This window comes from Syngnathus floridae, chromosome 2, assembly GCF_059516105.1.
Source record: "Syngnathus floridae isolate MCC-2025c chromosome 2, RoL_Sflo_1.0, whole genome shotgun sequence".
Taxonomy (NCBI): domain Eukaryota; kingdom Metazoa; phylum Chordata; class Actinopteri; order Syngnathiformes; family Syngnathidae; genus Syngnathus; species Syngnathus floridae.
The window spans coordinates 19,401,337-19,414,220 of record NC_142414.1 but is presented as its reverse complement, the minus strand read 5'-3'; the positions used below and the strand labels follow the sequence as shown (position 1 = coordinate 19,414,220).

General features: G+C 41.1%; 1 protein-coding gene across 3 annotated transcripts in view; it reads right to left on the bottom strand.

The window, feature by feature from the left end:
- Positions 1-7,306: 7,306 nt before the first annotated feature.
- The window catches only part of plxna2 (plexin A2), a 223,704-nt gene continuing 218,126 nt past the window's right edge, over positions 7,307-12,884 (bottom strand). For all 3 annotated transcript variants that reach the window (XM_088368793.1, XM_088368794.1, XM_088368792.1), the window contains one exon: positions 7,307-12,592. In XM_088368793.1, coding sequence (XP_088224919.1) covers positions 12,497-12,592 — 96 coding nt within the window. In that variant the 3' untranslated portion in view covers positions 7,307-12,496. The remainder of the gene's footprint in view (positions 12,593-12,884) is intronic.

The window sequence follows — 12,884 nt, the reverse complement described above, 5'->3', positions numbered from 1 at the left end:
TGCCACTTTGTTTTTGTTGTTGCCATAGCAACCATGCGCACATGTATGCTGATATATGGACATCAGCAATCCAATTTGGCCTCTTGTAATTGACAGTATGTGTGGCAGAGCTTCAAGATCCATTGATCCGATTCAAGTATTGGATTTGTCTATTAGACTTGGTTCTGAAGATCATGTTTTGTCATTTCTTAAGAAAGTGACACATTGTACAATAATAGTCTTTGTTTTATCCCTTTCAAACATTTGGGATACTTGAAATGCAAAAAGTAGTATTTCAACATACCTGCACAAGCTGTTAATGAGATCCAGTCAATTCTGATTTAAGAAAAAATAATCTATAAATAATACTACTATCGATACTATTAAAAAGGTGTTAATTTAACACACACGCACGCACACAACTGGCCTGAGCGTTTTACAATCAATTCCTATTTAATAGATAATGTTCACGTTTTAAATGGACTTTCCCACGCTATGCTTATGTATTGAGATGCATGTAGAACTACCGTAAGAAATAAATACGTAACAGCCATAGTACATGTAAGGCCGCTAGATGGCGACCTAAGCCCAGACGTTTTGTTCGTGTGTGCGTGCGTGCTTGCGCCCGCGCGAGGTGCGCGCACGTGTGTGCGTGCGTGTATGTGTTTAAACTATTATTTCTTCATACCACCTTCAGGATCCTAATTTCAATCAGCACAAAATTTCATACTATCCTATCTATGTTTTGGATTGCTAGATTTGATTACATATTGATTTATTTATTTAGTATTGTCCACACTATTGCCGCCGCTGTCTGAAGTCTTGCTGTGGGCTCGTGTGGAGACGCTGGGGACCTCCACATCAAATATTTATCGCCTACAAACTCAAGGCTTAAATAATTCTCAAAGAAGTGCGCCCACAGCGAGCCCCTTTCATCCCAGGCAGACAGTATACCTGGACAATGGAAGCAAGGGAGCGTCAAGAAGTTGCGGGTAGGCGGGGCGTTGCCGTGGATACACGCACCAAAACATAGCAAGTGTTTTGCGTGAACTTGCGTGGCAAATGAAAGGCATCGACCCTAGAAAGAGAATGCAATGTAGAAGACAGCAGTGATACCCCAATTAAGCATTTATTCTGTCTGACTATCTGTCTAATTTCTTTTTTTTCTGAATGTCCTCTTAATTGATTTCTTCTGTCCTTCCTTGATTCTTTTTAGTTTCCTTTCTAGGTTTATTTCTAAAATACACAATAAATTCAGAGTAATTAATTGCCCAGCTGACCAGTATAAATGAGCACCGAACCTTTTTTACAGGTATTAAAAAGAACAATAGACCCAGTGTGTTGCCACACGGTCAAGTGACACAAATACCTTAGTTTGATATGTTTTAACGATTTAATAAAAAAAAGGTTTGCTTTCAGTCCCTGACAGTCATTCCACATTCATCACACGTGGATGATATATCCTTCCAATAAGAATATATCCTATATTCTTTCTGTAACCCCTGTGGATGTGACAGGGAATGACTTTGCCCCCTCTGGTGAGTTTGTGGCAGGTGGCGTGTCACATAACATGCCCGCCCTGTCCCACCATGCCCCTGCAGATAAGAGCTCAGCGTGGAGAATCAGACAACGGCGAGCAGGAGGGAATGAGCCATGAAGGAAATGGGAGGTGATTATCTTTTATTGTCAGACGGGGGACTAAGTGTGCAAATGACGACTTGTGAGGGTGGGCATCTGGGGTGCTTAGAAGAGCAGCGTGTGATGCTCAAGCTGTCGCGGCATCCTGCTGATTGGCCTGCCGGTAATTAACATCTGCATATGCAAATGAGGGATTCAGCTTGGGAAATTTGCCAGGAGGATTGCTCACCTGCGCTCTGAAAGCAGAAGGTCGTGCGTTTTGGTGTGCACACACACAAGATTTGTGTTTCCCAACCTTTATTGAGCTCAGGCATTTGTTTAACATTTGAATAATCTCCTGACATGCCACTAAACAAAAATGTTACAAAAAGTGTTACTCTTGATATCAACATTATTCATGCTAAACAAATAACGTGTTCAGGAGTAATTAAGCAAAAATGGATACATTTTGTAGGTGGCACGGTGAACACTGGTTAGCACATCTGACTCACAGGTCAGAGTGTGTGTGTTCAATACCACATCTGGCTCTCCCCGTGTGGAGTTTGCATGTTCTCCCTATGCACTCCCACATTCCCAGAACAGGCTGATTGAGCACTCCTAAGTGCAAGTGCAGATTTTTGTCTCTGTGTGCCCTGTGATTGGCTGGCAACCGGTTCAGGATGACCCCCGCCTATTGCCCGATGACATGCTCCAGCATGCCCGCGACCCTCGTGAGGACAAGCGGTACAGATAATGGATGGATGGATAACTTTTGCCAATGTAAACATCTATCAGTTTCTGTATCAAAAGTGACGTTAAAATATCAAATGCACTTAAGTTTTGGAAGTGAAAGTATCTTTAAAAAGTGAGTGTTTAGAAATGTGATTTTTTTTGGGAGACTTTTTCTTAGATTTATTTCACTTCAGTGGTGTTCAGTCGGTGTTTGCTAATGACCAAAGTTACCTAGCACACGTTCACCTGGCCATCTTGCTGGCCATATGCCGAAACCAACCCATCATAATAAAAAAACGTTAACATTTTGACTAGGATTAATGAAAACTAATTTAACATATGCAACATGGGGAATTTTTGAGAGGTAGCCATGAGAGAAACTTCATTCAGTATTTCTGTGAACACCCGTGGTTGTGTCACGTGATTCTCATTACCACTACAACAAAGTTCTCCATTGTAGTTGTTTTGGTCGTTTTCTGCTTCTGGCAGGCGGTGTTGTGTGAGCAGCAGAGTCAGCGGCAGGTACTTTCATCTTGTCAGCGCTCTGCATGGGTAATTTGCATGCCTCGCTCTGGACGGACAGGGCCACTCTTGCGCTTTGTGTTTTGTGGTTCAAACGTTCAAACAGCAAGGACTGATTCATTACAAGTAACTAAGATGATTAAGGGAAGTGTGATGGAGTAAAATTGGCTTCCACAATGTATTGTAGCAGAAATGCAAATTCACAAAAAAGCACAGATAAGTATTTGACTCTGTTGCAAGACGAAATAGAACTGTGCTTCTTCAACCACCCAACTCTCTGTTTTAAGATAGGTGACAGGAACACTAGGAGGCCATCAGTCAATCTGACTCATTTGCATAACAGGTCGTCGGAACGAGTCCGAGCGAGCAAGCGAGACGGCGATTGTCACGCTTGCCCGCTGAAAGGTCAGTGGAGCTCAGCAGAGCACAAATCGCTGTCAGCAAATGTCAGAGGAAAAGTTTCTGTCCGCTTGTATGCATTATGGAAACATTTAATGAATGCCGCCAGCACCGCTTACTGTCACAGGATTTTGTGATGTTGCCGCTTACGTCAGTGGCTCCAAGTTGTTACCAAGGAGAGAAAACAGACTTCCATTCAAAGCAGAGAGACTCCAACTTCACCACTTGTAGGAATTAAGGAAGTGTATTGATTTTAGTTTGGTTTACTTCTTTTTTCACTTGCATATATGTATATCACTGTAAATCATATGTAAATCACTATAGCATATATGTAAATAGAAATATTTGTCTTTATGTAGCATGCAATTGATTGAGAACCAGTCCTGGGTGTTCCGTACTTCTCACTCACAGTGAACGGGGATAGGCTCCAACTCACCCGTGACCGTAATGAGGATAAGCGCTGTAGAAATTGGATAGATGGAAATCAAACTTGGTGTTCCCACCAAGCCAACATAATTAATTTGAAATTTGCTCCGTAATCCAGCCTGAGTATCCAACCAAGAATAAATGGGAACAGGAATGTCATCCTTATGCAAGTGACTGCTTGTAAAGGCATTACAGGGTGTTAAATCCCCCATGGATTTCAAATGGTCTCAGTGGTACAGGATTAGAAGCAAAAGGGGATTAGACCCCCCACCTCCCCTTGTGGAAATATAAGAGAAGCGGGAGAAAAGAAATCAAGATATACTAGAATACATAGGGTTGACAAGCTACATGTCTGGTATTTTATTAGGTAGATTCCCATCTATGTCTGTCTATACATATGTATGTATGTATGTATGTATGTATGTATGTATGTATGTATGTATGTATGTATGTATGTATGTATGTATGTATGTATGTATGTATGTATGTATGTATGTATGTATGTATGTATGTATGTATGTATGTATGTATGTATGTATGTATCAGTGACGTGCGGTGAGGTTTATGACTGGGGAGGCTTGTGATGTCCATTCCAGTTCCATTGTTCAAGGAATCGTCCACCCCCCCCCCCCCCCCCCACACACACACACACACTGATCCGTTTTTTCTTCTTTTTTTTTTAAACTTCAATAACACAACTATTATTATAGTGTTGGCTCGTGAGTGAACAATTCGTACAAAAGAACGAATTTCTTTCAGTGAACGAGAGTGAACGAATCACTTCCTAAAGTGATTCGTTATTTTTTCAGTTCATATGACTTCAACCAGTAGGTGTCGGTAATGCGCATTGAAGCTGGTGCCACCTCGCCGTAAAACAAAACGAAGAAGAAAATGACGTAACTTCCCGTTCGCGAATCTGTGAGTGAACAAGTCAGTGAGTGAGTGATTTGCATTTCCAGTTCATCGCGAGACCGGATTAGTGAGGGAACGAATCCTGACTTTCCCGTTCGTGAACAAGTCAATGGGTGAACTTCCTTTCCGTGCATGAACGACCAGTCAGTGAACGTGTTGCGTCTCCTGGCGTGAACTATGTAAGCCAGAATGTCGATTTACGATTTGCCAAGGAAAGAAAGAACCACTCACTGAAACACCACTTCTTTTATGCGCGTTTTCTCCAAGCTAAACGGCTAACTTTATTGCATGAAGGAATGCGCCGTTACGCAACAACGGGGAGATTATGCTTCTCTTTGGGTAATCTTGATTTTGTAACACTTATAGTAGTTTTTAAATAACGTGTATGCATATACACGCCTAAATATTGTTATCCAATATATCTACTGCAATTTCACATTGGATTGCTGGTTTGAAATGTACTTTTAATATTATTATGATTTTTAATAAACATTTATGTTAAAACTTGTCTGTTTTTTTATTCCTTGTTTTATATTCGCCAATTAAAATATAAAAATCAGACATTTGGTTAACTGCTTTATATGACAATATGTGTAGGTACACCTCATGGACACTTCAATAGATACACTACATGAGGTAAAAAAAAAAAAAAAAAAAAGAAAGAAATAAAGGTTTAGGCTCCAGCACGCCCGCGACCCCCGTGGGGACTAAGCGGTTCAGAAAATGGATGGATGGATGGATAAATAAAGGTTTAATTGCATAATAAAAGCACATGTCGGTATACCTCACACCTGGGATCGAACCAGATTCTTATCGAGCAAGAGCCCGTGTCAGTAACCAGTCGGCTATTTCGACCGGGCTGTGCATGCTGGTCTGTTTTGTACTAGTGATTTGCATTCCAGTTATTTTAAGTGAACCGAATCTTTAGAATCGATTCACTCAAAATATATTTTCAAAAGCATCGTTCACCGAATCGTTCGCTACACTTTCTTATTTATTTTATTTTATTTTTTTTTACCTTGTGTAGTGTACCTGTTGTAGTGTCCATGAGGTCAAAGGTCACAGGTGTCAAGCTCTAGTCCTCAGGGCCGCGTTCCAATATGTTTTCCAAGTGACCCTCGTTAAGCGCACCTGCGTGAAAAGTCTTTGGTCACTTTCACGTTCCGCAGGAGCTAAAACTTTTCACGCAGGTGCGCTTAACGAGGGAATCCCACGGACACTCCATTAGGTACACCGCCATTTTCAAGTGTACCCAATAACAGGCCACTTTATTAGGGTGCGCTTAATGAGGGTCACTTGGAAAACATGTTGGAACGCGGCCCTGAGGACTAGCTTGACACCTGTGACCTTTGACCATATTTCCTTAATAAAGCGGCCTGTTATTAGGTACACTTGAAAATGGCGGTGTACCTAATGGAGTGTCCATGTGATTCCTTCGTTAAGCGCACCTGCGTGAAAAGTTTTAGCTCCTGCAGAACGTGAAAATGACCAAAATCTTTTCACGCAGGTGTTTATAACGAGGGTAACTTAAAAAACATATTGGAACGCGGCCCCGAGGACTAGCGCTTGACACCTGTGACCTTTGACCATGATATTTCCCTAATAATGTGACCTGTTATTAGGTACACTTGAAAATGGCGGTGTACCTAATGGAGTGTCCGTGTGATTCCCTCGTTAAGTGCACCTGCGTGAAAAGTTTTAGCTCCTGCGGAACGTGAAAGTGACCAAAAACTTTTCACGCAGGTGCGCTTAACGAGGGTCACTTGAAAAACATGTTGGAACGCGGCCCCAAGGACTAGAGCTTGACACCTTTGACCTTTGACCATATTTCCTTAATAAAGTGGCCTGTTATTAGGTACACTTGAAAATGGCGGTGTACCTAATGTAGTGTCCGTGTGATTGCCTCGTTAAGTGCACCTGCGTGAAAAGTTTTAGCTCCTGCGGAACGTGAAAGTGACAAAAACTTTTCACGCAGGTGCGCTTAACGAGGGTCACTTGGAAAACATGTTGGAACGCGGCCCCAAGGACGAGAGCTTGACACCTGTGACCTTTGACCATGATATTTCCTTCATAAAGTGGCCTGTTATTAGGTACACTTGAGAATGGCGGTGTACCTAATGTAGTGTCCATGTAATGTAGTGTCCAAGTGACGTCACAGCTCAAAGAGCCAATCAGGAGGTGGGGGTGAGGGCGGGTGTGGCACTTTTCACTTTCACTTAAGCTTTTTCCCGATTGGCCTGTGATGCACATCACTAGTACAAAACAGTGCAATCGATGATGACCTGTCATGTTGAAACAGTTGACTGGTTGGTGATGCGGGCTCTTGCCCGGTAAGATGTTGATTCGAGCCCAGGTGCAAGTAAATTCTTGAATGTGCTTTTATTGTGCAATTAACCCTTTGTTTATTTATTTATTTATTTATTTTTTTTACCTCGTGTAGTATACCTATTGAAGTGTCCATGAGGTGTACCTACACATATTGTCATATAAAGCAGTTAACCAAATGTCTGATTTTTATATTTTAATTGGCGAATATAAAACAAGGAATAAAACACCAGACAAGTTAAATGTTTATTTAAAAATAATAATATTAAAAGTAAATTTCAAACCAGCAATCCAATGTGAAATTGCAGTAGATATATATATATATATATATATATACATAATAATAAATAAATCGACAGCTGGTGAGATAAATAAACAAATAAAACAAAAGATGCACTTTTTAACCAGCAAAGTTTATTCATATATAACAATGGTATAAAGTGAATCCTTGGCTTGCAAAATAGGTGTGCTTCATATTTACAATAGGTACACAATAATATATTAGAATAAAACCAAACAAAGCAAGTTAAACAAAACAAGAGAACAACTGTTTTTAAATACCTTAATTTTCTTACAATTTTCACAAGAACTTTATAAAATAACAAGGACAGACAGCCATTATTATCATTGCCAGTAATTAGTTTTGTACAGAACTCCAGTGTCTACAAAGATGTTGTTTTTTTCTTTACAAGGTGTGTCAAATGAAAGGGGAATTGTTCTTTACTTGGGAGTACTACGTTAATCCCTCTATCCAAAAACTGCAGAGGAAATGTGTTTTTAGGTGGACGGAATGACAGGAGCTAGCCAAAAGCATAACATCAGCCCTTCTACAAATCCAGAAATGAACAAAAAAAGTGCAAAGCATTTATTTTTCTGTTAGCAAACAGCTCCAGGTGGAGTTGTGAAGCGACAATCCAGATCTCACGTGAGCACCCAAAAGGGAAGAATAAAACAAACAGGCAAAAAAAAACATTCTCAGCTTTTCAGTGTAGCGTGGATCGAATTTGAGCGAGGAAACAAGCTATCATTGATTAATTACAAAAAAGAAATCTCTGAGCGAAGAAGTGCATTTAACTGGATTTTAAAATTTTTATTTTGTGGGTTTTCAGGAGGCGCAGATGGGGCAGCGATACAAACTAAAAGTATAATTAAAACACTTGCAGCCAACAATCTCAGGAGGATGAGACCTCGCAATGCATTCAGACCAAAATTTCATCCCTTGGAACATGAGTAGGTAATTAGGTCCTGTTTCAAATGATAAAAAGCATTACTCCGTACAAGCAATGTGAGGTATGAGGAGGATATGAATCGTCTATGCTGAGTTTGGGAAGACTTTGATCAAAGAAAAGTATTGTGGGTACGTGCTATGAATGGGCACATTTCTGCACGTAGAAGCCAATTTCATAGGTCATGCGATTAGTAGTATGAAAGTGGTGCATTTAAAAACAAAACAGAAAAACCTTTGGAAATGGATAACTTTGCTGAGCGATACCGTTTTTCTTATGGAAAAATGATTTTTTTACTGCTCCTATATACAATTTGGTCTGTGGAGGGCCTGCCCACCATTCAACCAACCAAGTAAATTTCCGATTTTTGAAACTGTTTCAACGAGCTAATGTTTTTAATTTCTGCCCTGCTGTTATGCAACAATGGTCTATTTCCATAATAAGCGTCTCCTGACTTAACTAGGTGCAAAGCTAGTTGCAAAGCCGTTGGTTGCCATAGTAACAGAAATTCTACTCAGCATTGTAGGCGACAGGCAGGCTGGGTAACCTGTGGATAATTTAAATGGAATAAAACTGCCTTTTGACCAGTGATAAAAGTTCAATGGATGTTAGGAGTGCTCCAAGTGTGCTCCAAGCTTTTCTGTATTTTGACCCCAAAAAATATGAGTGGCCATTTTGCCTTGGACTGCCAGTTGCTGTCGCCTGAAAAAGGCATCACAGTGCCTAAGGGCTCAGTTTGCGGACATCACATGACCAAACCCAGAAAACAGGTGACCTGTTAGGGTTGCTACCTGAGCCCTTGGGCCCTGTGATATCGTAGGGATATTGGAGATTTTTGTTTTGGGGGGGGGGCTTGGCTTCCCCTTTAAGACACCCATTTATACAAATATATGCAGCATTGTTGATAGGTTAAGCGCATTTGATCCGGTACACGTTCTGCAATATTAGCAATGGTAGCGCTCCAGTTTTACTGCAATATAAGAGTTAGCGTAGGCTTTTCTTTATAGTACAGCAGAGAATGTAGCGAAAAGACATTAAAAAGACTTGGAAGAAAAAGTGTGACGAAAAAACAAAACAAAAATGTTAGCATGCAGGTTTTTGACATTTTGTCAGAAATTGACATCTAATAATTGGGAACATTTAATACCATCAAGCCAAGAGGATAGAGTATTTACATTAGGGTGACTATTTATTCATGTACAAGGTTCCTTTTATTTTTACAAATAAATACATCCAAATAAATACAAAAATATATATGAAACCTAATCAGCAATGATGGATAGCTGGTAGTATGCCGGCAACATTATTCTCACGTCACCGTTTGTAATTATTTTGTGAACCTCAGTTTGCTGAATATATTTGCAATGGAAGTAAAGATAGGAGTATTTGAACTGACGCAGCAGAGAAGCAATCTTGTCACGTTCCCTTGTGCGCCCCAAGTGGCGGGACAAGGCCACAGCGCCATAGTCATCACCTCGCCCAGAATTCCTTTCACCTGTTGGCTCTCCATTTCCGGCACAGCACCAGCAAGTCGGATCAAAGAACGGCTTCAAAGCAGGAGCGAGAATTTGAAGAGGGTGGTGGTGGGTGTGGGGATCTCCCGCCCATCCATCCCCTCCTTCCCTATCATCATTCCCTGATGCCTCCCTTCAAACAACAAGCTGGGCAACGTCTGCCAGAGCTGGCCCATACTCTTCTTCACCTTTGCTTTGTAGAGGATTTATGATATCGAAAAAAAATGGAGCGGGAGGATATCTAAGGCCACCTTTCACCCGCAATGTCATGACGTGTCATGAGGAAACGCATGCCGCCATAACACCAGACTACTGTTGTCAAGCTTTAAATGTATTTTTTCTCCTCGAATCTAAAATTAAATGCTTTAAATCAGTGATTGCAAACAACTGTGGAACATAAGGCTGCCGTGAGAGATGATCAGATGCGCCATGGGAAATTATTTAATTAATTGGTCACATAATTATTCTTTAATCATTATAAATAATGTGAACTTCTATTAATTGTATCCATGTTCATCTATATCTATGCAAGCAATGAACAGTGACAGGCAGAACAATTAAGTGCGCTTTCATGAGATAGCAGGAGTAGCCATTCATAAAATAGAATAATAGATTTGTGATGCCCAGATTTCACACTAAGGAACAAAATCTGTGAGTAAATTGAGACGAGATCATCGTTATTTCAGTGTGGGACGTGTGCCATAAATGTTCATTTTACTTTTGTAAAATATGTGCCTTGGCTCAATAAAGGTTGGCAAATTAATTTAGCCATTTAATTTGCAAGGTGGAACCTTTATGGATTGAACTTTTTCCAGGGGATTTTTTTCCAATGTTCTTTTTCCTATTTGAATATTGGCCATGATTGGATGGATTCCCACTGAATTAACTGTGAATTAAGTTTAGATAGAGCAGTTTGTGTGTTGCATGTGACAGCTTCATAAATATCTGGCCTATGTCTGGTTCCTATAAAATGCCTTGATGCCAAGAAAATGGACATTAGTTGACTTAGATGTACCAAGCCTGTTAAGCCATGAGCCAATCCTATTCAGTTGAGTCCAGAACATGGATCAAACTGTCAATACAAGGCACGAATTGCCAGTCAAATGCAGTCAAGATCCAACTGAAGATCTGTTCTTCCGACACTCCAACGGGCAGTTCTGAACATGTTCATGTAACTAGTTGCACGGACGATTACAATGTTATCCTTGTCAAAGTGGCTCGGATAAAGGTCTGTGCACAAATTGGTGGTGACTCGAATAAAAAAGCCAATTTTCCATTTAAAACTGACACCGAACCAGAATAGCCCTCCGCCTTCCAACCCTCTGGTTACCTTCATGCCCCACTCCAGACCATAGGAAATGGCGGAACTTGTGAAGGTTACTAACAGTGGGCAGTGCACTTGGTGTGTGTGAAAGCCTGCTGCGTTCAAATGAGCACTAAATTTAGCTGCTAAGAAGTAAGTCAATGAAGCCCAGCTAGGCAGTGTATCACTGTTTACTTGCTGTTGACCTCTCCTGCTGACCTAGCAGGGGAGATGAAATTAAAAAAATACCTAGGTTATCTTAGCACTAGCTAGCAGCTGGTACGACATTGCTGGCTAGATTCAGAATTGGGCCAAAGGAAGACCCGGGATTCTGCTGTTGGCCATGCAGTGTAAGGCGAATGATCTTGAGGTCACTGCAAGTTATTTTAAACAAAAATATAAACTTTTCTATTCATTTATGTGGCAACATTGGCGCATCAGAGATGTTTTACAATAATTAATATGAGGCTTGGGAAAGTATTTTGGACAACATATGGTGTAAATATGGCAGAATCGTTTTAGCAGAATGGAAACTCACTGTTGTCATGTGACTATCCGGAATAATTCAACAGAATGAGTCTGATGCTCCGATTTCACGATGATCTACTTTGTTTGATGTCTTGTTTCGTACCTTTAGCATGCCACATTTCTCCTCATCGGGCTTGAAGTTCCACTTGTAAAGCATTAACCGATTTTTGAGCAAGTCATTTGGCACTTGGTCAAACAAGACCCACACATCTTGGCTTCTTGCTGCCAGTGCAAAGATGGCGGCGGCCAGCTCAATGTGTTGGCACTTGGATCGATTGCTTGAGCAGCTGACATATGTGATGTGGGACTGCATGCAAACAGAGCACGATAGGAAAATAGGATGCAAAATGGAGGATTTTGGCTCGGTATGAGCAGTGATGCTTAAGGAAGAACTGAAGGTTTGGGAAGCTGTTGGATGGAAACATCAAGAGCTCCAAAAATAAAACATCCTGGAAGCCCACTTCCATTCAACCTCCAGAAAAAAAAAAAAAAGAAATCTCTACATTCATTCACATTGGCCCTACCACACTGCTACATTTACAGATGCATGCCGCCTGTCCCCTTCCTCCCTTTGCTCTTGGTCCTGTACACCTTCTTAGTCACGTGACTCTTGCATCCGGAGAAGAGTGTGAGACCAACTCCGAAATTTAGGGGAGCCCGGGTGGTGATTCGAATGGTAACTGATCATATTTAAAAGTCCGAGTATAAAAATAAAATCTGAATGCAGCAGTCCAGCATGAGCTCTCGACCACTTTTCTCCTGCACACTCAACCGCACACATAAACAAACAAACACACACACACGCACACAAGTTCCATTGGGACAATGTCCCGAGAGACGACACCAATAAATAAATAAGTCCTGTTGTGGCCTTCTTTGCCGACATCCCTTTCCAGGCTAGATCCTCAGAGTTCAAGGGCCATGTGCCATGAAGGACGGTGGGACACAAACTAAAGCAAGCGTACGTCCGTATTGCACGAGTGGTCGAGACGACATCGGTCATCAGTCTACCCTCAGCTCTCGAGGGACATGGCGGCGATGAGCTGCTCTACCTTGTAGGCCAACCTCTGCTTCCTGGCGTGGTCGTCCTGTTCCAATGCTGCCGTGATCTGTCCAGAAACAAAAAGAAAACATACCCAGGTCAGAAAAATTGTCACAAAATAAAAACACAGTTTTCTGCTATTCAGAAATGTAAGAAAAGAACCAATCAGGGAGATGGCAACATTCAGGGGAAAGGGTGGAAGAACAAAGCAGGGAGTAGTGATCATTTTATTCATACATAGATACAGTATGGTAAATACTCAAAAACTGAGTACTCATATTGGTATATTGGTCAGGAAAAAAGTAGTATTGGCCATGCCCAATATTGTCTCAATCTTGCAGTGAACTAACTGTATGTTT